General features: G+C 37.0%; 5 protein-coding genes and 2 pseudogenes across 5 annotated transcripts; 2 read left to right on the forward strand and 5 right to left on the reverse strand.

The window, feature by feature from the left end:
- Positions 1-103: 103 nt before the first annotated feature.
- Positions 104-3,421, reverse strand: LOC103331476 (uncharacterized). Its single transcript, XM_016794697.2, has 2 exons — positions 751-3,421; positions 104-642 (listed from the first exon to the last, which is right to left on the reverse strand). The coding sequence occupies exons 1-2, from the start codon at positions 3,419-3,421 to the stop codon at positions 242-244; spliced, it is 3,072 nt and encodes a 1,023-aa protein (XP_016650183.2). The 3' UTR covers positions 104-241.
- Positions 3,422-4,024: 603 nt separating this feature from the next.
- Positions 4,025-4,992, reverse strand: LOC107881133 (putative LRR receptor-like serine/threonine-protein kinase At3g47570; annotated as a pseudogene).
- A 2,125-nt stretch (positions 4,993-7,117) lies between these two features.
- Positions 7,118-10,035, reverse strand: LOC107881187 (GroES-like family protein). The gene is made up of 7 exons (XM_016794405.2): positions 9,780-10,035; positions 9,608-9,666; positions 9,398-9,448; positions 8,195-8,260; positions 8,047-8,094; positions 7,822-7,851; positions 7,118-7,309 (listed from the first exon to the last, which is right to left on the reverse strand). Exons 1-7 carry the CDS (start codon positions 9,862-9,864, stop codon positions 7,241-7,243), a joined length of 408 nt encoding a protein of 135 aa, XP_016649891.1. The 5' UTR covers positions 9,865-10,035; the 3' UTR covers positions 7,118-7,240.
- A 733-nt stretch (positions 10,036-10,768) lies between these two features.
- LOC103331461 (ferredoxin-like protein) lies at positions 10,769-13,281 on the forward strand. The gene is made up of 2 exons (XM_008234083.3): positions 10,769-11,087; positions 12,455-13,281. Exons 1-2 carry the CDS (start codon positions 11,000-11,002, stop codon positions 13,054-13,056), a joined length of 690 nt encoding a protein of 229 aa, XP_008232305.1. The 5' UTR covers positions 10,769-10,999; the 3' UTR covers positions 13,057-13,281.
- A 5,759-nt stretch (positions 13,282-19,040) lies between these two features.
- Positions 19,041-20,629, forward strand: ATL4 (TOXICOS EN LEVADURA 4). Its single transcript, XM_008247117.2, has one exon. The coding sequence runs from the start codon at positions 19,288-19,290 to the stop codon at positions 20,275-20,277; it is 990 nt and encodes a 329-aa protein (XP_008245339.2). The 5' UTR covers positions 19,041-19,287; the 3' UTR covers positions 20,278-20,629.
- Positions 20,630-22,630: 2,001 nt separating this feature from the next.
- On the reverse strand, positions 22,631-23,762 carry LOC103343466 (23 kDa jasmonate-induced protein-like). The gene is made up of 2 exons (XM_008247118.3): positions 23,262-23,762; positions 22,631-23,119 (listed from the first exon to the last, which is right to left on the reverse strand). Exons 1-2 carry the CDS (start codon positions 23,709-23,711, stop codon positions 22,931-22,933), a joined length of 639 nt encoding a protein of 212 aa, XP_008245340.1. The 5' UTR covers positions 23,712-23,762; the 3' UTR covers positions 22,631-22,930.
- A 994-nt stretch (positions 23,763-24,756) lies between these two features.
- LOC148917145 (23 kDa jasmonate-induced protein-like) lies at positions 24,757-25,766 on the reverse strand (annotated as a pseudogene).
- Positions 25,767-26,642: the final 876 nt, after the last annotated feature.

Consider the following 26,642-nt stretch of genomic DNA (forward strand, 5'->3'; position numbering starts at 1 on the left):
GGAACAATGGGCTTGTCAGAAGAATTTGGGACTGTGAGGGAGGATGATCGAGCTGACATGACAGCTTATGCAAATCACAGCTAAGAAGATTAAGCTGATCAGAGAGAGGAAGATTTGCTGGCGTTGACGAATCTCTAAAACATATGCAAATCCAAACTAAGAAGATTAAATGAAAACTTATTTCACATAAGAAAGCAAAAAAAAATTACATTCAATACAGCAGATAACAAAAAAGATGGTTCTATTCACATATTCTATATGCCCTAAGTTTGTTTCTAATCAGACACATCCCAGTCACAACATCACAAATGTCCAGTCGTTCCCTCGGCAGTTCCGCAGAGCAAGCAACTCCAATTTCTAAAATGGAAATCAAGCTTTCTTCCATTTTGTTGTGAACCCTTAAGCTATCCTCACAAGAAGCATTATTTGTGCTCATCTCCCATTCCTCTTTTTCATGACAAAGAATGGGATCCAGAACCTCTACCACATGATGAGGCAGAGCTGCCTTGACAAAGTTAGGAAGGTTCGAAGTTCCTTGAAACATGATATGGGTTGGTGCTTTACCTGTAAACAGTTCCAATAAGAGGATGCCATAACTGTACGCATCACCTTTTGTCCACACTTCATGTCCCATGCCATACTCTGCATTTGCATTTATCAAACACCGTATTCTTATTTCTAATTTCAAGCTTCAAACTATTAAAATGAATATTCAGAAAAATATAGGGAATTGTTAAAGAAAGTAATCACCTGGAGGAGTATAACCAATTGTTCCTTTTACTCCAACGGAGCTTGATTGACAAGCAGCTCTAGGAAGGAATCTTGCCAATCCAAAGTCGCCTAGATGTCCAATCATATCAGCATTGAGAAGAACGTTGGTTGGCTTGACGTCGCAATGAACTATTGGTGCTTCACATTGATGATGGAGATAATTCAATGCCATAGCAACATCAATAGCAATGTTCAACCTCTGAGAAAAAGTTAAACTCCTTGATCGCTGATTTGCCTCGCCAACTGTGGGAGCTGGATGCAACCATGCGTCTAAGCTCCCATTAACCATGAACTCATAAACTAAGGCCTTGAAGTCAAAACCACGATAATCAGAACCTGAACATGCAGAGAGTACCTTCACAAGATTACGATGTCTAATATTTTTCAAGGCCTCACATTCTGCAAAGAAACTTTTGGAAGCACCAGAACGAACCAGGTTGAGTACCTTGATGGCAACAGTTGTTTCACCATGCTCAAGTAACCCTTTATAGACAGACCCAAAACTGCCTGTACCAAGCAAGTTGGCAGAGGAGAATCCATCAGTAGCCTTCAGAAGACTTCGGTATGACACCTTGAGGAATTTTTCTGAATCACGTGAAGTATGCACCTTTCTTTTTCGCTGAAACCAACAGAGGTACAGAGATGTGAGTGCGAAAGTGATGCCAAGGAGCCCGCCAATGAGAGATATGATGAGTTTCAAGGTTGTGCTCAATCTTCTCTTGTTGGAATGTGGAAGTTTGCATTTTGGCAATTGAAACTCAGGTATACCGCCACAAAGTTGACTATTTCCTTTGACTGATGTCACAGTTGCATTCTTGAAAACTCCTTCGATTGGTACCATGCCCTCAAAATTGTTATAAGATAGATTCAAATACTGCAGAAATTTGAAACGCGCCAAGAATTCTGGAATCGTGCCTGACAAGTTGTTCTGAGAAAGATGTACTTCTATAATACCTCTTAGTGAACTCAAAGATGATGGAATTTCCCCTTGGAAGAAGTTTCTCTGCATTTCTAGATATTCTAACCTTACACACTGACCAAGGTTTGCAGGAATTTTACCAGATAACATGTTTTCGGAAACAGATAAATACTCCAGGTTTATTAAATTTCCCACTTCCTGGGGAAGGGAACCAGAAAAACGATTGTTTTGCAAGTAAAGAGCAACATATGAAGGTGACATAGCAATGACTTCTTGGGGTATGAAACCGCTAAGATTGTTATAGGCAAGAGATAAGAGAATCAAATTATGACACTTCGCTAAACTCGAAGGGATATTGCCTTGAAGGTTGTTGTAAGACAAATATAATTTCGTTAACTGAGTTAAATTTCCCAAAGAGGATGGAACATTCCCAGCAAAAGAGTTCATTGCCATATCTAATTCATATAATTTCTGAAGCTTTCCTAGATCAAGGGGGATGTGACCGGAAAATTGGTTTGCAGACAGCCTTAGGTTCCACAGGTTAAGCAAATTTCCAATCCCGTATGGGATTCTTCCAAACAGTTTATTCGCAGATACAAAGAATAATACAAGAGAAGAAGATAGATTAGCCGTGCATTGAGGTAACATGCCTCCAAAATTATTTTTATTGATTTGCAGTACTTGTAAACTGGTGGCATTAGTCAAATCGCAGAAAAAGCTCAAGTCACCAACCCCCCCACTTCCGAGATGGTTTATACCGATAACTAGTTTCTCAAGCCTAGATAATTTTATCAACGAAGGGACTGTTCCATGTAGTTGGTTTCCTGACATTCCAAGCTGCACTATATTTGAGGCATTGGATATTGAAACAGGAATAAATCCACTGAATTGGTTATTATCAATATGAAAATATTCGAGTCTTGGAAAAGCAGTACCTAAGTTTGAGGGTAGAGTCCCTTGAATTCTGTTTCCTACCACATAAAAGAATCTTATAGAAGAGATATTGAAGATTGAGGGAGGGATCGTACCAGACAATGTATTTTCGCTCAAACCAAGATATGTAATATTGGTCAGATGACCAAAAAAATCAGGAACAGTCCCATTCAAATTATTAGAAGATGCTGAAAGGGATTCAAGAGATGATAAGTTGCTTAAGGTGTGAGGGACAGCTCCTGTGAGGTTGTTTCGGTGAATTGCAAGTACTCTTAGCTTTGACAAGGTGCCAAGCTCCTCGGGAATCCTTCCTACCAGAAAATTGAAACCAAGTAAAAGTATTAGGAGCTGAGAGCAACCTGATAAGTTTGAGGGAATCTCACCACTCAGTGAATTATTATCCAATTGTAGATTTTGCAATCTGCGCAGACGACCGATTTCTTGAGGGATTTCACTGCTCAAGCTGTTGTTCTGGAGATAAATCTCTTTCAAAAAACTCAAGTTTCCAACATGTGGTGATATAGAGCCTGCAAGTTCCCAGGACTGCAGATCCAACCTTGTAACCCTCTGGTGACGACGTCCACAAGTAACTCCATGCCAACGGCAAAAGTGGTTGGTTTCATTCCATGTAGTCAGAACTCCAAAAGGGTCATGGGTTATCATAGCCTTGACTTCAAGCAAGGCCAGTCGATCTGTATCATTTCCGCTGTGTGTCAAACCAATGCATGAGTAAAGAATAAAAGCATGCATGCAAAAAAATGAGAGAAACACAGCAGAATTGAAAGCATTTAGCACCATAAAATCTGTTTTATCTGAAACCTTAGTTGCTTACAAAATTTGCAATGGCTGTGTATAGCTACTTGAGTGAGGTACCTACTTATAGTCAAACAGCTTGCGTGAGCAATAAATTATGAGTAGAAAAATTGGTAACCTAAACACCCGGACTTCATCAGGTGGCAGTTAAGAGCTAGAAAAATTATTTTTCTTTCTTTCTTGCTTGCCTGGAAGAGAAAACTTGCCTCTAGAATCAGACAGGTTTTTTTCCTGACTTTTGTCCTGTCATTATATTTGCTGATGGAAGGTAGAACTCAGTATCCAACTGGTGAAGCATGGTCAAATAACAAGAAAGCAGCGTTTTGGCCTATCAAGTCTTTATCAAGTTTATTGATCGTTCTACAATTCCACGAAATTTCTATTTTAAAATCTCCAATATGAGATGTGCACATAAAACTAGTAATTTCTCCAGTACTACTGCACAGGCTAATTTGAACTCTTCAACCATGTAAAAATATTTAGGCAGCTTGACCTACCAAAATACAAAGCAATAATGTTCCTGGATACATATCCACAGCAATAATGTAATTCTAGATATAAGAGAATATTACATACATACTCTGTAGATTATAAATTAAGTTTGCATTTATTCAAATATTCTACTTTCTTGAAGTGTCTTCCTTATCCGGCACATTCCAGCCATAGCAGCACTAATGTCCAACCGTCGCAGAACAAGCAACACCAATTTCTAAAATTGAAGTCAGGCTTTCTTCAATTTTGATGTGAATCCTTCTGCTATCCTCCACATGATGATTGTTCGCGCTCATCTCCCCTTCCAATTTTTCTTGAACAAGAATGGGATCCACAATCTGCACCACTTGCTTAGTAGGCAGAGCTTCCTTGACAAAGTTTTGAAGGTTTGAACTTCCCTGAAACATGTCATCAGTTGGTCTTTTTCCTGTAAACATTTCCAACAGGAAACGCCATAACTGTACACGTCATCTTGAATCCGCACTTCATTTCCCATACCATATTCAATAGCAAAATTCAAAACACAGAAAATTCTTATTATCAACTTCTCTAAACTATAATTTTCATTCTTCAAACTTTTAAATGAATTTGAGACATTTAAGGAATGTTTAAAGAAACGTTCGATCGCCTGGAGCAGTATAACTAATAGTTCCTTTAACTGTGGTGGAGCTTGATTGATTACCAGAACAAATTTCAGATGTTCTGGTACCAACCCAAAGTAACCTACATGTCCAATCATTCATTTCCTCGTTGAGGAGGACACATTACTGGGTTTGAGGTCGCAATGAACTATTGGAGTATGACAATTATGATGTAGATAATCCAATTCCATGCCAATGTTCAACCTTTTTGAGAAAAAGTTAATCTCCTTGGTCTCTCATTTGTCCAACCATTCCTCTAAACTCCCATTAGCCATGAACTCATAAGGCCTTGAAATCACAACCATGATGATCGAAACCCAAACATGCTGAGAGTATCTCGCGATGTCTAATATTTTTCAAGGCCTCACACTCAGTAGCAAAAATTTTCAAAGCTCCACGATGAACCAGGTTGAGTACCTTGACAACAACAGTTGTTTCACCTTGCTCAACAATAGGAGAGAAAAAGTTGAGTTACCTATCCAGTGAGGTAAAATACCCCCAAATTTGTTTACACTAAAGCTCAATACTCTTAAACCAGTAGAATTAGTCAAACCACAGACAAAGCTCAAGTCACTGATTCCCCCATCTCCAAGATTGTAGCAAGAATAAATTCCCCCATCTCCAATCTTCTGTTTACACTAAAGATTGTTCGCTCGAGCCTATATAAATTGTGCAAGGAAGGGACTTTTCCATGTAGTTGGTTTTCTGAGATTGCTAGATGAACTAGATTTGAGGCATTAGATATTGAACCAGGAATTGGTCCAGAAAATTGGTTAGCATTAAGACCTACATACTCCAGACTTGGAAAGGCAATACCTAAGTTTGTGGGCAAAGTCCCTTGGAGTAGAGGCTTAAAGAAGAGAGGTTGAAGATGGAGGGAGGGATCATACTTGACAAGCTATTTCCATCCAAAGCAAGATAGCAAAGACTGGTCTTTTGGCCAAAGATATCTGGAATGCTTCCATTCAAATTATTAAAAGTTGCTTAAAGAGAAGAGATGATAAGTTGCTAAAAGAGTAAGGAACATTTCCGGTAAGGTTGTTATTGTCAACTGCTATTTTTAATAGCTTTGACAAGGTGCCAAGCTCGTCAGGAATTCTCCCTACCAGCGAATTGTAACCGAGATCAACTGTGTGGAGTTCAGAGCAAGCTGATAAGTTGGAGGGAATTTCACCACTAAGTGAATTGTTGGCTAACTGTAAATCGTGCAGTCAGCACAGAAGACGGATTTCGGGAGGGATTTCGTGGCTGAATCTATTGCCCACCAGATGAATCACGCGCAAGAAACTCAAATTTCCACATGGTGACTCTCTGGTGACGACCGCATGTAACTCTATGCCAGTTGCAAAAGTGCATGGTTTCATTCCACGAAGTCAATACAGCATGAGGGTCTGCATTTATCCTGGCCTTGATTTCAAGCGTGGCTAGCCAATCGGTCTCATTTCCACTCATCCTCAAGCCAAGGCATGAGTGAAGAAAAAGAGCATGCATGCAAAAATATGAGAAAAACACAGTTGGAGTATTGAACTTGTAAAGCTCCATAATATATCAATTCTTCTCAAGGAGAAGAATGTACTTATACGCATGACTTCGGGATCATTTATAAAATCCTTAATTTCCAGCGTTAACCGATTGCGGCTGCAGAGAAGAAAACTATAAATAATATAAACCCAGTCAATGCTGGAAGAACTGGATCTATACCTAATTTCCTAGAAGAATTGGGTCTATACCTAATCAGAGAAAAGTTCTTGACCAAAATTGTTTATATTTTTCTCAAGTCTTTGTGAATCGTGAAATTTTCGGCCCTCTAGTCTTTGTCAAGTGCTTCCCCCTCTCTTGCCTCTCCACTTTTCTCTCTTCAAAGAGAAGATTATTGAGAAATTAAATTAAATAAAATTTCTTCATATTCTTTGTATCTCTTTTTTTTTTTTTTAATACAAGCGATATTCTTCGTATCTTTTTCCCCCTTTATTGTTCATTTTCATTTGAAGACTTTTTATAAGCTCTTTTGTAGTGGCCTATTATTTTATACATTTTGATACCCCGATATTGGGATCGCTGATGAATGCTTTGTTATATTAGCTGTGTTTCTATTTGTTTTTCTTTTGGACGGATTCATACGATGTTTGACCCATTCAGAATGCTGTGGAGAAATTGTACGTTTGGTAGGGATTAAAACAAATTAATATCAGGGAAAATTCTACCAGAAACGGGGTTAAACGTCTTTAAAACCTCTAATCAGATTCTCAATTCCATTTCGGTTGCTTTCTAGATCAGATTGACCCAACTAAACAGCAAACAAATCTGCTTCAGTTTTCGGTTTAAGTTTTACTGTAACTTTTTTAGCTAATCCCAACCGTGGATTTGGTCCAACGATCAAGACCTTTTCTCTCGGAAGGTTTTTTAAAATCCAGATAGCAGCCCTCTTCTGTAAAATCATGCCTTCCTCTCCCCTCTCCTTCCAATTTCCTATCAATATTTTCTAAAGTGTAACATTGGAGATTAAATAATACAAAACCCATGCAATCAATGCAGAAGAGCACATACATAACAAATTTGAACTGAATATATAGTTTTGGGAGTTGAAGACACTGCATGGAAAACCATCTTGACAATGAAAAGTTTCACAAAATAATCCCGTAAAACAATGTACCTACCCGTAGCTGAAACTTTATTCAACTACGGCCAGCAATTCACTCTCTTTGCAGAAGCAGTGCCTGCCATCTGTTCCTAAATCCACCTGAGACGTCAAAAATGCATTATCAGTAAAAGAAACTGTCAACTGATAGTGCAAACATCCATATGCACCCATTGCATACAACAATCCATAGACCATTTGCACAACAGACTTCAGTTTATAAAGAAGATAAAAATGTCAGCTCCTTGCTTTACAGTCAGCCATTCATGGGAGTCAAGACAGAACGTGTGCCAATTTTGTGTCAGCAATGCTCAACACAATAATTGTGCATGCTCTGGACCAGGCACAAGATAAGCTATGATTGTATCAGACAATCATGCTAGTCAACCGAGATTAGATAGTTGATAATTTTGATGTCATAGCAATGAAACAAGACAATTGTTAAGTAAATAAGTTCGTTCTATGCCATTTAAGTGTCCAGAAGTTACGACGCACAGGTTAACAATGTGATGGAATATACTCATACAAAACAGTGGAAGTCCTTCATCAAAGTTTATTTTAGACTCTTAACACCAGAGCTGTATAATATTTTCAACTGAATTAATTCTACTTACCTCATATGCGTTTATGTCCGAGAAAAGAACCTGCAAAAGGATAAGGATTTCAAAATTCAGATGACATGGTAAGCACGTAAATCACTACTTTGAATAAACCATTAAACAACAAAAAACTTCGCTAGCTCAGAAACTTATCGTCTAAGCAACAATATATGTCACAAATCAACATTATTTCACACCAGAAGACAGTTGCCATTATTTGAGAATGTTTTAATTGCTCACCTTCTTTCCAGCCTTGACTTCCCCAACCTCAGCACCAACAGAAAGAATCTGAGAATAACAACACTTGTTAGAAGATCCTGATATTAAACTTGTTACTTCAAAAACAAAAAAAAAATTAATCATAATGAGACAGAAACAGTGGGCATACTTCTCCCATAAGATACCGCTCAAATTTAACGGCTGATTTGGGCAGCAAAACTCCTCCAGCTGATTTCTGTGGCGTAAGACAGTTTGTTATCATGGTAATATTAACGGATAAGGTACACAAATAACACCAACGCAATATATTTCAAAAATGCAGAATTTCAAATCTAAATAGATATTTCTCCATGATCTAATAAGAAGAAGAAGAAAAATGCAAATAATGAGGTCAATTTTAGAACCCACTGTTTCCAACTAACCGCCATCAATCAATGTGCAACCTCTTGATATCATTCAAGAGACAAACATACAAAAGGAAAACCAAAGAATAAGTAAAAAATGAAATATTAAAAACCTTAATAATTTTGAATGGAATCCCATTGTAACCAACCATAAGATAATTGTCCCCTCAAAAACCATGAATCAAAAATATTTGTCATAAGTACAGCCAGCAAGGACTTGGTGCAACGTAGGCCATTTTTCGTCATTGTTGACAAATTGAAAGCACTCATAAGATTCTTTGGAGAATGTGGTCATAAGAAATTAATACAGTGATCAATATGCTTTTGGGACATTGGCTACTCACAACTAGTCAAGTCCGCCTAACACCATTACAAACTTATTCATAACTAAGACAGATTTTGTTTTGGGGGGTGGGGGGATGTAAGATTTTTATCCCTCAAATCAAATGGGGTGGCTTTTGTCTCTTTGATCACATGAGGGCACACGTAATCAACAATCATGACTGAACTTTCAGATCATGTGCCTCATCATGTTCAAGCCAACGTTCTCAAGACTTCGGTCAGCTAATTGCCCACCTAACAAAGACACAGCCCACATAAACACGCAATGGGCAATATAACTCAAATTGCCACTAGTCTGAGTCCTTTAACAAAGGCAAGCCAAACAAAATGGGATGACTTCTCAAACCATTAGAGTTCAAGCTCAAATCCTTCATCGCATTCAAGAACTGTAGTTGAACTCAAGCCCACCAGAGCTCAAGATTCATTCAGCAATTTAAAATTCAATTTGCTTGCAACTAAAGCCATTTGGCAATCCTATGGATATTCAGAAGGTTCACATTCCAAAAGCTCAAACACTAAACTAACATGGTCATTGACCTAGATATTTGGGATTCACAATAATGAACACATAAAAAGTTACCAATCCAGACTCTCAAACTCAATTGACATGACTAAAACCCGCATACCTCAGAGAGTTCCTCAAGACGAATAAGCACTCTGTCAGCTTGAGGAACCACCTGTCACTCACAAATTACCACCATAAAAATCAAACCCAGATAACTCATTGTCAAAAATACAAAGTAGAAATTAGCAGTGCAGCCACATGTAATGTTTGGAAAACCACAAACTATTTTGAAATTGATTCTTCAAACAAGTATAGATAAGAGAAAAAATACCTTGGTGGGTTCCCATTTCTTGGAAACTGCGTTAACTCTCAGAGAGTTTCTTCGCAGACCTGCACAAAACCCATATAACAAATCAGAAAAAAAATTAACAAATTATAAGAAAGTCTAGACATTCAAGAAAGATATAAGAAAAGTGTCAAGAAAGGAGTTAAATTCAACACACCTGGCAGTAGCTTCTGGTTCGACAGAGAAGCAGTATTGGGTTTGCATAGCAAAGGGTTTGGTAGAGTGACGAAAGTGGAAGCCATGATAGAGGTCAAACAAAGATGGAGAAAGAAAATGAGCAAAGGTTTAGTCGAGCTGCTGAGAGTGAAGAAAATGCTTTGTTTGCAAGAAGTGGGCAGCTATCTTAAACCCTTGTGTGAGATAAGGAGCGAGTAGGTGAAGCTGCAGAGTTCTAGATGGTCCGGCTCCTCGACATTTTCTGTTGTAGTGTTGTGTGTGCAAGGAAATATGATTTGGTTGGGTCTACAATGTTTGGTTCAAGCCCATCTATGGCTTGGCTTCCGTATGGTAGACCAATTAAGCTTTTATGGGTAAAAGAAGCACGTCAAAGTCTGTTTGGTAATGGAAATAGTGGGCCAAAACCCAAGTATTTCTTGATGAAGATTTATAAAAGTGATTAGAGTTCAATTCGCAACTATACACCCATTGGGCCGTGTGGGCAGCGGTGGGTGAATAGTTGCGACTTATGGTTAAATTTAAAATAATAAAATGCATTTTATGTTTCGAAAAACAAAAGTTAAATGCTACTAGTGAAGCCTTCTGCCTCGTATAGAAGAAAAACTTACATGGAACATACTTTCTTTATATATGTCTCTCTTCTCACATGACCATGAATTTTTTATTTTATTTTTCAAAGAGAGTAAAGGTGTAGGGAACTGAGATATATGGATGCAAATGGAATTTTCTTTCAACCCAGAATGGTTTGCTTTGCCAATAATTGGCCCAAGCCCTACTCGTCTTCTATAGTTCCATTTTAGTGTTACTAATCCCCCAAAATCCGTCAATATTTGGCCCCACCTAATTTCAAATCTTTTGAAATGCGCTCGACTTTCTTAAGAAAAAGAAATCCATGCACAGAACACACAGCGGCTACAAGGGTCCACCACCATCCGTCTTTTTGTCTTAAACTCTGCAACATTGATCACTATTCAAGCACTTTCCTCCTCACACTTCTTTTTTTCCTTCCCCTGGAAAATCTCTGCTTTCTCACGCCCTTTTTGCATTCCCACCAAGCAAACACCTCTCTCATATTGTTCATAAAAAAATAATCAATACCCTTTACAGCTTTCCTCTCTCTCTCTCTCTCTCTCTCTTTGTTTTTCCTGCTCAGGTTTCTCTGTAAAGCAAAACCCATTTTTGCTCACATCACAAGTGAATATGGTGAAGAAGCGGCTTTGTTGCTGTGGGTGGTTCATATTTGTCAGTCATCTACTGCTAGCAGCTCTTGTTTGCTCCAAGAACCATGGTACTATATAACCCTGCATTTTCTTCCCTCTTTGTGGTTTCTGCAGCTACAACTTGCAGATTCTTTGCCATTTTTTATGCTGAATTCTTAACTGTTTTGAGTTTTCTCTTTTTTCCTCTATGGAACTATGCATATACATTCTCTTTGTGGTTTCTGTTTTTTTTTTTTTTCTTTTTCTCAATAGGAGCTGCTGTTCTGAAATGATGTTGTTAAAGATAGCTTTCCATTTTTTCTGGCTAATCTCAGTTGAAAGAAATACTGGTTTTTTGGCTTGTCAAGTAACTATTTTAAGATAAGATTAGCATATTCTTTCTTTTCTGCACTTTGCCCACAGATGAAGGGTTAAATAGAAGGTCCTGTTCTGAATACTCTTAATTTATATAATTTTTTTTATTGAGAAAGTCCTACACTGCAACAGTCACTAAAATGTCTTTTCAGACAACAAGAGGAGCGTATCACCGATCATGGTAATAAGAGTTTCCAAAGTCAAGAAAGGCACAGTAGCACTCACTATTAGATTGCTCTTCTGCCTCATTTTGCTCCCTGATTTGGGAGCTATAGTTGGATCTCTAAAAGTGCTTTATGTCATCTACACCTTGTTTACATATCTTATCTCTATCTATGATCTAGCATTTGCATAAAAGTTAAGAATTTCATAGTTCCCATTCACATTCCACTATATTTCAAATCTCAATCGCATGGTTTGCTCCCATGTGGTTTGAGGTTCGAAACCCCCTAAGGTACCTACCTAGCTATTTGCTAGTGTTTCTTGCCTCCCAAAGATTGTAGCATTTGGCGGGGGCGCTCCAGTTTCGAATCTGATCGCTTCTTGGATTGGGGGAGTACCCAAAAAAATGATGTTCATGAGGGTATGCTCAGTCTTAGTGGTTCCATTCCTCCTTTGTGATCGTTGAAAAAACTCAGAGTCCCAGTGAATGGTCATCCCCAACCATAGAATTTGAGTTTACACATCTAGTCATCCCAATCACAAGTTGGTTATTGTGATGTGGCCTAATTTGGTTCTCTACGGTAGGAACCATGATCACAAGTTACCTTTTCCTTTGCAATTTTTTTCTTAAAAATGATGTTGATGTGGTTATATTCACTTGTAAGACTCCTTGGTGAGAGTAGGAAAAGTGGCATTTAATTCTTAACTATCAAAATCAATGTAATTGGATTAACTTAGAAAATTTCTACATTCTTATTCTTCACATTCTTCGTGTATATATTTGTCATCTATTTTATTTCAAGGATTAAATAAGGAATGCATGTTTGTGTAAGTGTATTGCATTATTTTGAAGGTAGGTTTGAGTTTTGAATGGCCACATATGTTGATTTTGCGACATTGGGTGTGGTTTGTCCTTCAGGAAACCCTGCAAATGATCTTGTTGAGATTATCAACAACAACCGAACAGCCCATAAACTTTCAAAACTAAATGACAGTCCTGGACTCGGGTGCATTGCACTGCAATATGCCGAATTGTGCAAGGGGAACTGCTCTATCAACAACACTGTAAACTGCAAACCATCTGAAGATGACTTCACCGAAGTTTTTGCCCCCGATTGTGGTGTGGAACTACCAACTTTCAGCACCATAACTGGCCACATTGTGGGTTGCCAATCCAAGTATCTTGAGCCATCACTAGCTTTTGGGCATGTTCTTGTTCGAGACAGCAAGGCTTTATCAATTCTGAGAAATAAATCACATACCGAGGTGGGTGTAGGCATGGTTCGGGTTCATAAAGGGCCATTCTTTTGGAGTGTTCTTTTCAGCAGTGGGAAGACAAACTCTACATTTGTTCTTGAAAATCGCGGTGCAGGGATCCAGCAAAAGAAAGGGTGCTATAGTGGAAGCAGCATACCATGCAGTGCAGGACAACAGAATGCTTCTCTGGTTTTGAACAATGTTATGATCATGGGTTTTCTATGTGTTGTTTATCTTTTGAAACAGTTTCACTTCAATTTGTAATTCATGAAACTGAAATATTAAACAAGACGTTGCTCAAAATTTTGTTACAGATAAGATTGAATTGAGAGAGAGAGAGAGAGAGAGAGAGCGCAAAAGTTCTGGATTACTACTTATGTTTCTGGTTTTATATCCCTTTGATTCTTGTTGGATATGTTTCTTCATGAGTTTGCATGGTATAAAACTTGACACTGTCTAAATAGTTTGTCACTGGTGACAGAACAGTTACATTGAATCTATTTTGTTCTAACTGACTTTGCAAGCTGATATCAGCTTTTTTGAAAAGCAACCATATCTGTAATATGATGCAATTTGAGAATTGGCTTCTATGTCAGGAATAAAAGGATATAGTGCAATTGGACAAAGGCTTTCTGAGGTTAAATCTCAAACCCAGAAGGGTTCATGAAAAACTTAGTTGCAACGGGGATAGCACTATTTTGTTATCCCCGGCTAATAATATTATGTCACGTGAAAGTGTTATCACATATGTCATAATATTATTGGTCGGAAATCGCAAAATAGTACTACTCCCGTTTCATGAAAGTCTTTATAGGGTTCATGGGCATAATCAACCTTGATGGACCTAGGTAATGAAGTTTGAGACAACAACGGTGCAATCTGTTATGATTAGAGACAAGCTAAGAGGACGTGGACCTCAACATAGCTGACTGTCTAGGATCCGGACTCTGGCCTTGAAGATGGAGTGATAATAGATATATGTAAATAATAAAAGTTAATAAGTGAACTGTTAAATAAGTTTTGGTTCCAATCATATTCATTTCCTTTGTAGACACCTTGGATGTTACAAAGTCACAAAAAAATCACACTAATTCAAATTTGACCACTAGACCATTTATATCGAGACAAGAGGCCACTTTTTTGGTGGATGAAATATGATTTCGCAAAATGGTTTGATAATGGCATTGTTCACCTCCTTCTTGGCCCAAAAATAAAATATATATATATATATATATATATATATATGATCTTGTTCATCTTTTTGGTTTGGGCCTGATATCCAATCCCGAAATAAAACTTCAGCATGCATTGGGCTTTAGGCAATAAACTTTGGAGCAAAGTTGTTATATCTTATACGAAACTGTTAATTACGCTCCAAAAAAGTTATTATGTACTCATTTTTTATGAAAATGTTAGTTTCTTCGTACGTACTTCCGTGCTTGCGAGAAGTTTTTTCAAAAAAATTTTAAATTTATTTTAGAATTGAAAAAGATAATGGGTAGTTGTGTTTCATAAAAATATGATCCATTATCTTATTTTTTCTTTTAATTTTAATTTTTTTTAATACAAAAAAGTGTGAATTTACCATATTATCCTCATTTAATTAATAATTTCAATTCTTAATGTTTGCATTAACGAATAGCATTTTATGGCATTTTGAATCTTTTACCTTTCTTTGTCTTTTATATATAGATATACAGATAAGAGGAAAAAAATACAAATAAATGAGTGTATGATGACTCTGTTAGAGTGCCAATAACACCTTCTTCTTTTTATTTGATATAAATAAATACTTATAATCAAATCAATTTCAATTTATTCTTTTTACATAATCATTTCAAATCTATGTCAAATTATTGTTAAATCCAAGTCCTTTCTTTGAAATTCCTTCATTTAAACCGAGCCTTAATTTCATCTCGCAATTTGTTTGTTTCCCACAGAGATCATCAATGCTTTAGTTATGCAAAGACAAATTAGGAGTCCTCTTAATCGTGACATTTAAAATCAGTATCCTCTCCTTACAAGTTACAAGTCGTCGACGAGTGCCTATCCACATTGTTGTGGATATTGTAGAGCCACGTGTCTTGAGATGAATTGACTTAAAACATTGTCTATTGTCAACGTAATATCATATATATGCAGATTTATGCATGTGTTTTTAAAACTGTGAATGAAAAACAATATAGAAATAAAGTAAGACATTGATGACTGTACTGATTTCCAACCAACATGACAAAAGTCAAGGGTCTGGATCCCGAGAACCAAAAGGACAACCACATAGACGTATTTTCTTTTGGTTCGTACGTGGAATAAAATAGAATTTAAACAAAAAAAAATAAGAATAAGATGATGACACTATTTTATCCCTCAAATTTGTAGGATTATGGATCTTCCTACTGAATGATCACTCTATAGCTCGTTCATATATTACAATATAAGTGTATATTTATTGATGATTACTATATCGTCTACTCGTATTATAACACACAAATAAAAAGCCGTCACATTTCAGAATTTTTGGCACAAGAAAAATCGAATCCACGACCTCACTCTGTGTTAAAGACTGAATCCATGAATTGTCGGTGTAAACCAAAGTGTTGTTTTCTTCACAATGGTTCCTAGACACATGGGATGGGGTTTGAGCTATGCCCAGAAAATGAGCGAATTAATGCACATTCAACATCTTAGCTACCGCACCTAAGAACACTAACTAAACCTCAACTCGTGGATTTCAATATTTATGATAAAATCAACCACCAAAAAAGCTTTAATAGTGGAATCTTAGACACAAAGCTTGACATGACCTAGTGGACCTAAAACACTTAACTCACCTTGAAACACCAAAGTAGACATCAAGAATGCTTCTATGTTCTAACAACCACGTAACGGATTTGCTCTCTAGAGCTTACGAGTGGTAAAAAAAAGAAAAGAATATCTAGTAAAACTAGTAAAGAGTAATGATAACTATGGGGTAGTTTAGTAGGAGACATTACCAATATTTTTTTAGTGACCTTTTCTATTGAGAATGACGATAATATACTAAACTTACACACACTGCATGATAATAGGACTCGAACTCAATTGCTCCAAATCACTATACTAGTGGGCCTTTTACTACTAATTAATTGTTAAGTATGATTCATTACTTCGAATGAGGAAAGTCATGTTTATTTTATTGAAATTCCAGTATGCTTTAAACATATGAGATATTTTGAGCCAGTTTGAAGTACAGTGGAGATTTAAGACTCCAAATATACAGGATTATTTCAATAAATAAGCCTTAATTTGAATTAACTTGGAAAAAGAAAATCTAGTAAAAGTATTAACTGAAAAACGGAAAAGTCGAGTAACTTCCCACCCTTGGGATGGGATGCGACAACATCATGAAGAAAGCTAGAAGGGAAGTGTCCACACTCGAAACTTGTTCCAAGCCCCTCGCTTGCGTGTTATCCGTTTTCGTTTTTTGTCCCCACTCTGTGGATTTGTGCGAGTGTGGTTGGTCGTTTTGGTCAAGGTCAAGCGCAACCACATTTGCTGTCGTACGCATCCCTCAGCCATGGGGCCAAAACGACAAGGAATTAGAGCTTGACTTTGCTTCATTATGGTCGTCAATGCTTACCTCTTTTTTTTATATACAATTATACAAGTAACCCATTTTGGATTTGCACTCCACGTATCCACATACTGAATCATCCAGCAATGTTATGTGATGTCAGCCATTAACATGAATTTTAGTGAAAATTTCTGTGTAATTTCACGTTTAATTGACCATTTGCTTAATTAATTGCCATATAATGACGGATTATAAATAAATAAATTATCCCCATGCAATTCTCTTCTTCCTTTTACTTTCTCAAAGTTGGTGCGTTACATGGAAGTTCACATGAGCTTTCGACAAATTACATCATCAGCTGATCATATATGGTGAACCCTAATTTGACTAATTCTAACTATCTTTATCAATGGAATTTTGCTCTTCGATGATGAACATAATAATTTAATATTAAATTTTTTGGGTACAAATAATATTTACATTATTGTAGTGTACTTATCATATAAAGTATGAGATATTTGAGAAAATGCTATATTTTGTTATTAGAAAAACCTTCATGACCCAATTTCTAATTATCGGATAAAATATTTTAGATATACGTAATTACGCACAACCCAGATTATATAATGAAACTCAGGTGCCTTCACGTATATATGTAAGAAATTTTTTATTTAAACAATGAGATATTATAAATTGAGTTTTGCTCTTTCCACCATTGTTCCTAAAATACCCTTTAATTATTAATTCAAGCAAATTCTCTTTGCTAATTACTAATAGTATATGAAGATAATCAAAGATGCGTTTGATGGACAGGAAAAATATTTTAGTTTAATATTTTGATTTTCTGAATCTATTAGTTTTTTTACTCTCTGCCTTGTATCTTTTAAAAATATTCTAGACAATTGTTTTAAAGATAAAAATGTATACTTGAAGGGCAATTTTCTATTGTATTCCATTTGAGCGTAAAAAGAGAAAGATGAAAAGAATAGAATAGATAGAATAGCAACACTCTATAAATTACTCTAATATAGAAAGATGATTTGAAATTAGATGGACTAACACACATACCATGATCAACTGTTTAATTTACATCTATATTGTATGCACGAAAAATAAAAACAAAAGTAATGATTAATTAAGTCAATGAGTTGGATCACACATGAAATTTCGTTACATAACATATAAAATATCTGACAAAAAAACATTATTCTTGTATGCTCATGAAACATGTTCATCGTATATCTTTAAGTGAAATTCTATTCCTTTCCTTTGAATAGGAAGGATTGGGTTTTACTTTTCTTTTCTTTTCTTTCTTTTTTTTGGGTCAAAGGTTGGGTTTTACTTTTTTGTTTGCCATAGGATCGGGTTTTACTCGAGTGACATAGAATATAATCTAATAAAGTACAAGGCTACTTAATGTTGTTGTCCAATGCCAACAAACCAACTACCTCCTTTCGAAACAATAATGCCATTTCATGGGGAAGACAATTGTATACTTTTAAACATGCATGCCAAGAGTGTGCAAGAAGTAATTCCATAAGAGAGAGAGAGAGAGAGAGATGAGAGAGAGGGCGTGACAATAATATATTCTATGAATTAATGGATAGTGCTAAAGTTAGATGTAGGTGCAATTTTATTTAATGTTAGAGAATTATTAAAATGTATTATTAAAAAAGTTTATGCTATAGTTGTGCTATTATAATAGGACCCTAGTGATAGTGTCATGATTTTTTCTCAAAAATTTCCAGTTAATTTGCACATTATTCCATTATTAGGAAGCGTAGCAGTTCATGTTCCCGCAAATCCCATTAATTATATAATTAATTAAAATAATTACATAATATAATATGTTTTTTTTTTCTTTTTCCATTTTTCTATTACTTTTCAAGTACCAAAAAGAATTTATGATAAACATAAAAGTGCCAAAAAGAAGTACCCTTAAGAATGTCAAATACTAGTTTAGTGCTTTTGATTAAACAACTAACAACATGCTCCACTGGATACATGTAAAACCTTATTTTAGGATCTGGGATCCAAATGAAAAAAGTAAAATAAAAATACATGTGTCATTCTATAAGTAAATATATAGAGTTCTTTAAAAAGGTAAGCCGGTGTCGTTTTGGTGCTACTTAATCCACATCTTTTCACAGGCTTCATATTTTTGTTAGCTCCATTTTACGCTTCTTTAGCTCCTTCCTTCCGGATCATATGCTTGGTTAGACCGACAGCTAAGTCCATTAGTGTAGAGAAACTCGCCTAATATCATTTTATTTATATATAAAAATGCTTGAAACCCCTGTTTTGTCCTTTTTTTTCTCTTTCGTAGCAAAGAGCTCAGGGCTGTAAATCAATGGGCACTTACTACGTATTATGTAATAAAACCTTATTAAATATGGAAATTTTAATCTTCAAAGAAACTTCCATAATGGGTTTTGACTAAAACCTTTCATGGTTAACTAAGTAATGATGCATAATCCCCGGAGAAAGTCAAATTACAAATTACATAAATTGTCATCTTTCCAAAACCAGTTTGGTTAATTAGAGAGATTAATAAAATCCACATTATAATAATCGGATGAAAAAACCAACAAGTAAGACCCCAAATTGAAACGGAGAGGGGTACAATCGTAGTTACATATATATCTTCCTGCCTTTCCCTTCAAAAACCTGCGCGCATTTACTCGACTGATCCCAAAATTCAATACCACAGTACACAGTCTCCCCCGTCCCCGCTCGTTCTTACTCTCTCTACAGACCACCACCCACCACCTCCACATCACCCTCACGTGCTTCTCACGTGACATCCCCCCCACCCTCGTCAATTTTCCCTCTTTTATTCACTTTTGTCCGCATCAAGACCGAAAACCAAACAAACCCCCATTAATTCTCCCCCCACCCACTCTCTCTCTTCGTCTCTCTCTCTCTCTCTCTCTACCAAAACGATGTCGCAGAGCTCACCGCCATCACCGCCAGCACCGCCATTGATACCCTCTGAACCTCAGCACCATTCTTTCTCCTTCAAAACCCTAAGCCCAAGCCTCCTCATAATCCTCCTCATCCTCGCCGTCACGGTCGTCGCCTCAATCTCGCTCTGCTTCCTCCTCCGCCACCTCAACGGCCGCTGTCTCCGCCGCCTCGCCCCGTCATCTGCCGGGTCAGCACCAGCCGAGTCGCGTCGAATCTCGACTCGCCGAGTCAGCCCCGACAACGCAGCCTCCCTCCCTCTCTTCACCTACTCCGCCATCACCCGCCGGTCTTCCGCTACCGTCTCAGCCGACTGCGCCGTCTGCTTGTCGAAGTTCGAGCCGAGTGACGAGCTCCGACTCCTCCCTCTCTGCTGCCACGCCTTCCACGCCATATGCATCGACACGTGGCTTCAATCGCACCAGACGTGTCCTCTGTGCCGCTCCCCGATCGCCGCCTCCGACGCCGAGCTCATGTCGCTCGTCTCCAATGCCGGCGCTGCGACGATGAACAGCGGAAGCTTCCGTCTGGAGATCGGAAACGTAAGCCGCCGCAACCGAACGACGTCGGATGAGAGCTCCATTACGGCCGATGTTAATCGCCGGTCCTACTCGATTGGTTCATTCGAGTATGTCGTCGAGGACGAGTCTTCGGAGGTGCGGTTGAGCAATGCGCAGAAGGAAGACGTCACTTTGGTGATCGCCGAGCCACCGGAGCCACCATCGCAACCTTTAGAGCCGAGCCTAGCCGCCGAGGTAGGCTCGGGGAGGACTAGTTGGCTCAAGGACTACATCGACCGCCTATCGAGCTCTCTATCTTCTCGTGACATATCATTTCGCAGCTCGGGGAGATTTTTCACCGGAAGCAGCCGCCGTAGTGAGGCTTCCATCATCGGAGATTGGAGCTTGGAGTCTGGCCGGGTCGGGGAGGAGATATCAGAGATGTTCCGTTGGCTATCAGGGGTGTAACGGTAAATAAAGGTGAAATCCCCAATTTTGCTAGCTGACGTGGACTGAGTAAAAAATTATGGGTGGATTGAGTAAATTTTGGGTGGGTAAAACTGAGAATAAAGCCATCCGTACCTTTTTCTGCACTGTACATAGGGTGAAGAAGATACAAGGAGAGCTTTTTACCAGGACTATGATTCTTGTGCGGTAATATTAGTTTTACTGTTTGGGTAAAAAAAAGAATTATGTAGTAGTTAATTTCCTTCATGTGATTAGAGATTGTGATTGAAACAAGAAGGTTTAGAATATTTGGTTGTGCTTGACAATTTTTTTATTGGGATTTGATTGAAGAAAAGAAAAGAGGTTAAAGGCAGCCAAATCAGTGCAGAAAGAAATAGGTATGTTTCATACTTGTTCTGGAATATTTGCTTTACATAGTCACCCAAAAAGAGCAAACAAAAGACGAGTAAATTGGTGAAACAAAGAGAGAGAGAGGCCAAACAGATTTGGTTGCTTTGGAAAACTTTTTGGTTGGTTTCCTTCTTTTTATCCTTTTATGTGCAAAATATAATCCACAAGCTTGTGCAGAAAAGTTTGTGGTAAATTATGGAGTGTTGTTGTTGTAGTTTTTCGGTTGCGCATCACAAACTGAGTGGTCCAAAATGAAACCAAAGCTCCTCACTTCATCTACTAGGAAAATTTGGAAGTGTCACATGAGGTTGATTGGAGGAGAAGGTTCTAACTTTACACACTTGTTTGACTTGTGCATTTGTTTTCTTTTCATTGTCTTCTGTATGATAACACAAGATATTGCCTTTATGTCTTCTTATTAACTCCCATGTTTACGACAAGAGTTCAATTTTAGGTATTTTCTCACGGATTATAACAGGAGTGCTGAAAATCTGCTTGATCAAAGTCTTGATATTTTTCGAATGTTTAAAAAATTAATTATTTACTGTAAAATCAATCGAGGATATTTTCTCATTGCCTTTTAGGTCTTGCTTTCTTTAGATTTGATTTTGATTTGAAATATGCAGCATATGAGGCCAATTAATTTGTCTCACATATGACGATGCAGTGAAGCATAGAAATAGTAATTTCAGTAGTTCCAAAATGATTGATATGTGGCCAAGCATAAATCTCCCACTAGATATTGTTGCAGAATAAACCAAATTTGGAAATCTAGTTCTTTGTTGAATAACATGGATAAGAAGCTTTTATCCACTCACCACACAAGAGGAAAAAGTCAATAAGGAATTGGACCCTATGTCCGGAAGCAGGCACCTACTAATTTGAGGAAAAGCCAAAGGCTTTAAAGTTATGTAATTCATATATGTAGTTGGAATTACAATAACTGAAATTAATTTTACATCTCATACAAGTGCAGATGTCTTATCCAAAATTGATTACTATTTTCTTGGTTGAGAGGTGCGATAACATATTAAACTCACACACACTATATGGATGTTAGGACTCGAACCCATGACCTTTTTTGAAAGAGCAATTGCTCTAAATCACTATACTAATGGGTGCTTTATGAAAATTTATTAGTATTAAAAGAGAAAAAAAGTTGTTAAAATTCTTTTGTGAAAAGAAAAAAGAGAGGAATAAATGGGTTAAGGAATAAATATGTTTCAGTTTGCAATATTAATAGTGGGCAGGTGATGTCCATGACCATGACCACTGTCTTTAAGCCATCTGAGTCTTAACTTGGAAAAAATGTTTTCTGGTCCAACTTTGGTTTACATGAAAATGTATACTTGCTCTTGCATGAAGGAAAATTGAACACAAAATCAAGTAACAAATTAAGAGCAATTTTTTTTTTCTTTTTCAAAAGAACTTAAAGATTACTCCAAGTATATATGCCAAGCAATAATCTTTTTAGCAACAAGATAAAATCAACTGAAATAGTACACTTTAGTTCATCATATCTAACATTCATGGGAGACTGGGTTTGGTCAATAGGAGGGAAAAGCTCAAGGCCATCCTACTTTTCACTGTTTGTTTAATTAGGGAGCCTAATCTGAAGGTAAACAATATGCTAAAGTACTAAATTGGATTGCTTTCTCAAGACTCAATGTGTGTGCAAGGCAGTGTTCAGAAGATGTCAATTTAAAAGATCAAATTTGTATTTGATGGCTTAGTTGGAAATTTGACGTTTTTATCTAAATTCCTTTCTATCCGATGTGTTAAATATTTGAGTTATTTTATTATAGTCTATTAGAGTTCAGATCAAATGGATATTTTAAAGAGGCTAGCACTAGCGGCAATTGGATTAAGTATGATGGATGTAACGAGTTTGTCACTCATAAGTCTTCAAAATCTATTAATAATATAAAATAAACTTTTAAAAGGGTAAAAAAGGCAACAGATATACTACTCAAGGTGATCACATAAATCATCATTATTTTTTCTTATAGAAATAGACTTTATTTAATTAGGGCAAACCTCATGGTAGCAATACATCTAACTGCAGCCATGAAGGGCCATCTTCAATCCAAACAGAAACATTAGGAAACACAAGTGCATGCTTCACAAGAAGGCGAAGCTGCCAATTACAAACACTTCAAGTATAGGAACAAATTACATGATTCATTTATTATGCATCACAAATTTATTAAGACTTGAAATTAACAAGGGCCTTCCATTTCACATGAGAAATTAAAGGACCAACTCAAGCATCGTCCAACATGAATATTGCTTCAACTATTGGGGAAGTGCCATAGCCAGTTGAGATAGTTGAGAAGCATCCACCCCATTTCTCACTTTTGTAGGTGCCAGATTTATCCACATAATCATAGATTAGGGGGATCCAACCCACATTATCCAAATAGTGTTCAGCAGTTCGGCTCTCAGTAAACACCTGTACATGTACAAGATCAAGTAACAATCTAGCTAGGTATATATTTATGTTGCTCGCTAAAGGACATATACAAATTTTATAAGTACTCCAGTACCACGCTATAATTACTTCACAAATATAATCTGTACGCAAAATAACATACCTTGTTTTTATAGGCAACCCTATTGTTGCTCCATGCCAGCAGCCGGCCGCGGTCTTCTCCGTCCTTGTTCTTGCCGTTGTACACAACAGTGGCAACAGATCCTTCAGGCGTTCCAAGTTTTTGGACATGCAGAAAGGCACCCCACTGCCCATTTGCAATGAGTGTAGGGTAGGGGAAGTGTCCAATGTGCCCACACCAGTCCTTACTTATAGAATAGGTTAAGGTGTCCCCAGTCGCATTGTAAATAAGGCAAAGTGTAGAAATTCCATCACCATGCTGCTTCTTCAAATTCTCCACAAACGTAAGGGCTTTGAGGTCCTTGTCCCCGACGTTTTTCATTTGCAGAGCCACTTTTGCCCTGTCATTTCTTTCTATTGCCTTTAACTTGTACTCCGGCATCCCCTTCAACGTTGAGTTTTCGATGGGGTTGCCGAACACATTATACGCCATCTCTCTCTCTCTCTCTCTCTCAGAGTCTCAGCTATGTCCCATGACCATGGCCCTTGTCTTAATTTAAGCTAGCCATGAGTCTTAACTAGGAAAAAAGGTTTTCTTGCTCAAAGTTGTTTTGTGTACTTGCAACTCTTACGCTTGCATGAGGGAATATTGAATACATAACCAATTGCCAAATTTAGAGTAATTTTTCTTTTCAAAAGAACTTATTAAAGATTACTCCAAGTATATATGCCAAGCAGTAACCTTTTAACAACAAGACAATTGTACGTACTAGAATCAATAGGAGAGGGAAAAGCTCAAGGCCACCCTAGCTACTTTTCACTGTTTGTTTAATTAGAAAACTTAATATGAAAGTTAACAACGCTAAAGTACTAAATTGGATTGCTTTCTCAAGGCTCAATGTGTGTGCATGGCAGTGTTTAGCAAATCAGAGGCTAAATAAACCAAAGAAGAGAGGGGGAAAAAAAAAACCTTTAGTAATGAAAGCATTAAAGTATTCGACTGTAGATATGGTATATGAGGCGAGCTGCTTTCCTAAAAAAGGGATGGGCTATAATTTAATTTTCCTGAATTGAGCTTACACAACTAAGTCTGATTTGTCTCTCTCCACTCTAGCCCAAGCGTGGATCCACCCTTGTGTATCATGAATTTCTTAAAGTTTCTTAGAGTATCTTTAAGGGAGAAATTAAACGGAATTTTTTTTAAATTTGAATTTGATAAACTAGGTGCAATTTGAATTATTCTTTTTTAATTTTTAGCTCCACCCAAAATTAATGTCAAATACCATTTATTTTTCTTTTATTATATCAATATTTAAAAATAATAATATAACATTTGACATCAAGCTTTATGAAAATGTCAATTTTAACATTCCTCTTCGCTTGTTACTTTCAAATTTATGTAGAATTTGATTACTTGATTTATGTAATAGCATAGGCTTAAAATTTTAACATTCCTTTCGCTTGTGACTTTCAGATAAAAGGAGGGATGACTTTTATTTAATGAGGGTAAACCTCAGGTAGGAATACATCTAATAACAGCCATGAAGGGCCATCTTCAATCCAAACAGAAAAGATTAGGAAACACAAGTGCATGCTTCACTAGAAGGTGAAGCTGCCAATTACAAAACACTTAAGTATAGGAACAAATTACGTGATTTATGCATCCCAAATTTATTAACACTGGAAATTAAGGGCCTTCCATTCCACATATGAAAATTAAAAGACCAACTCAAGCATCTTCCAACATGAATATTGCTTCAACTATTGGGGAAGTGCCACTGCCAGTTGAGATAGTTGAGAAGCATCCACACCCCATGTCTCACTTTTGTAGATCCCAGAGTTATTCACATAATCATAGATTAGGGGGATCCAATCCACATTATCCAAATAGTGTGTAGCAGTTCGGCTCTCAGTAAACACCTGCACATATACAGGTTTTATAATTACTCCAGTACTGCACTATAATTACTCAACAAATATAATCCGAACCAAAATAACTTACCATGTTTTTACCAGCAATCCCATTGTTGCTCCATGGCAACATCGATCTATAATTACTCAACGAATATGTCCGAACCGAAAATAATCTACCGTGTTTTTATAGGCAATCCTACTGTTGCTCCACTCCAGTAGCCGACCATGGACCTGACCGTCCTTGTTCATGCCCCTGTACACAACAGTGGCAACAGATCCTTCAGGCGTTCCAAGTTTTTGGACATGCAGGCACCCCATTGCCCATAGCGGGAGGGTCCAATTTGCCCACACCAGTCCTTACTTATAGCATAGGTTAAGGTCTCCCCAGTCGCATTGTAAATAAGGCAGCGTGTGGAGATTCCATCACCATGCTGCTGCTTCAGATTCTCCACAAATGTAATGGCATTGAGGTCCTTGTCCCCGACGTTTTTCATCTGCAGAGCCACTTTTGCCCTGTCTTCTTGCACTTGTACTCCCGCATCCCCTTCAACGTTGAGTTTTTGATGGGGTCCCCGAACACATTGTACGCCATATCTCTCTCAACTATGTCCCATGACCACAGCCCCCTTGTCAATGTAAGCTAGCCATGAGTCTTGACTAGGAAAAAAGGTTTTCTTGCTCAAAGTTGTCTTGTGTACGTGCAAGTTACTCTTACGCTTGCATGAAGGAATATTGTTCAGAACCAATTGACAAATTTAGAATAGTTTTTCTTTTCAAAAGAACTTATTGAAGATTACTCCAAGTATATATGCCAAGCAATACGTACTAGAATCAATCGGAGGGAAAAGGCCACCCTACTTTCCACTGTTTGTTTAATTAATTAGAAAACTTAATATGAAAGTAAACAACGCTGAAGTACTAAATGGGATTGCTTCTCAAGGCTCCATGTGTGTGCTTGGCAGTGTTCAGAAAATAATAATAACAATAATAATAATGTGTCAAGAATTTCCATTTTTAAGCGAGAATGTTAAACGTAAAAAGTGTTAAATTTGGATTTGATGGCCTAGGTGCAATTTGACATTTTAAATTTTTTTTTAGCTCAACTCGAAATGTCAAATACTTTTAGGTTTTAGACATAAATTTTTTTTCACTTTTGGAAAAAGCCAAAGCTTTTTCAAAAAAGACAAAAAAACCACTCAACTTTCAAATCAAAGACATGCAAATGTATTGGATTTCTTAGGAAATCTAAAAATAAATAAGGGCATTTTTGTCCATTTTTGCTTCTTTTAAAATTTTTCTCTCTCCTTTTGCTTTTTCCAAAATGTCCCACATTATTTTATTATATTAATATTTAAAAATAATAATATAATATTTAACATCAAGCTTTATGTAATGTCAATTTTAACATTTCTCTTATCACGTTCAAATTTATGTAGAATTTGATTACTCGATTTATGTACTAGCTAGCATATAGGCTTAGAATTCTGGATATAATGCCAGCATGCAAATC

Source organism: Prunus mume, linkage group LG5 (genome assembly GCF_029339155.1).
Source record: "Prunus mume cultivar Tortuosa linkage group LG5, ASM2933915v1, whole genome shotgun sequence".
NCBI classification, from domain to species: domain Eukaryota; kingdom Viridiplantae; phylum Streptophyta; class Magnoliopsida; order Rosales; family Rosaceae; genus Prunus; species Prunus mume.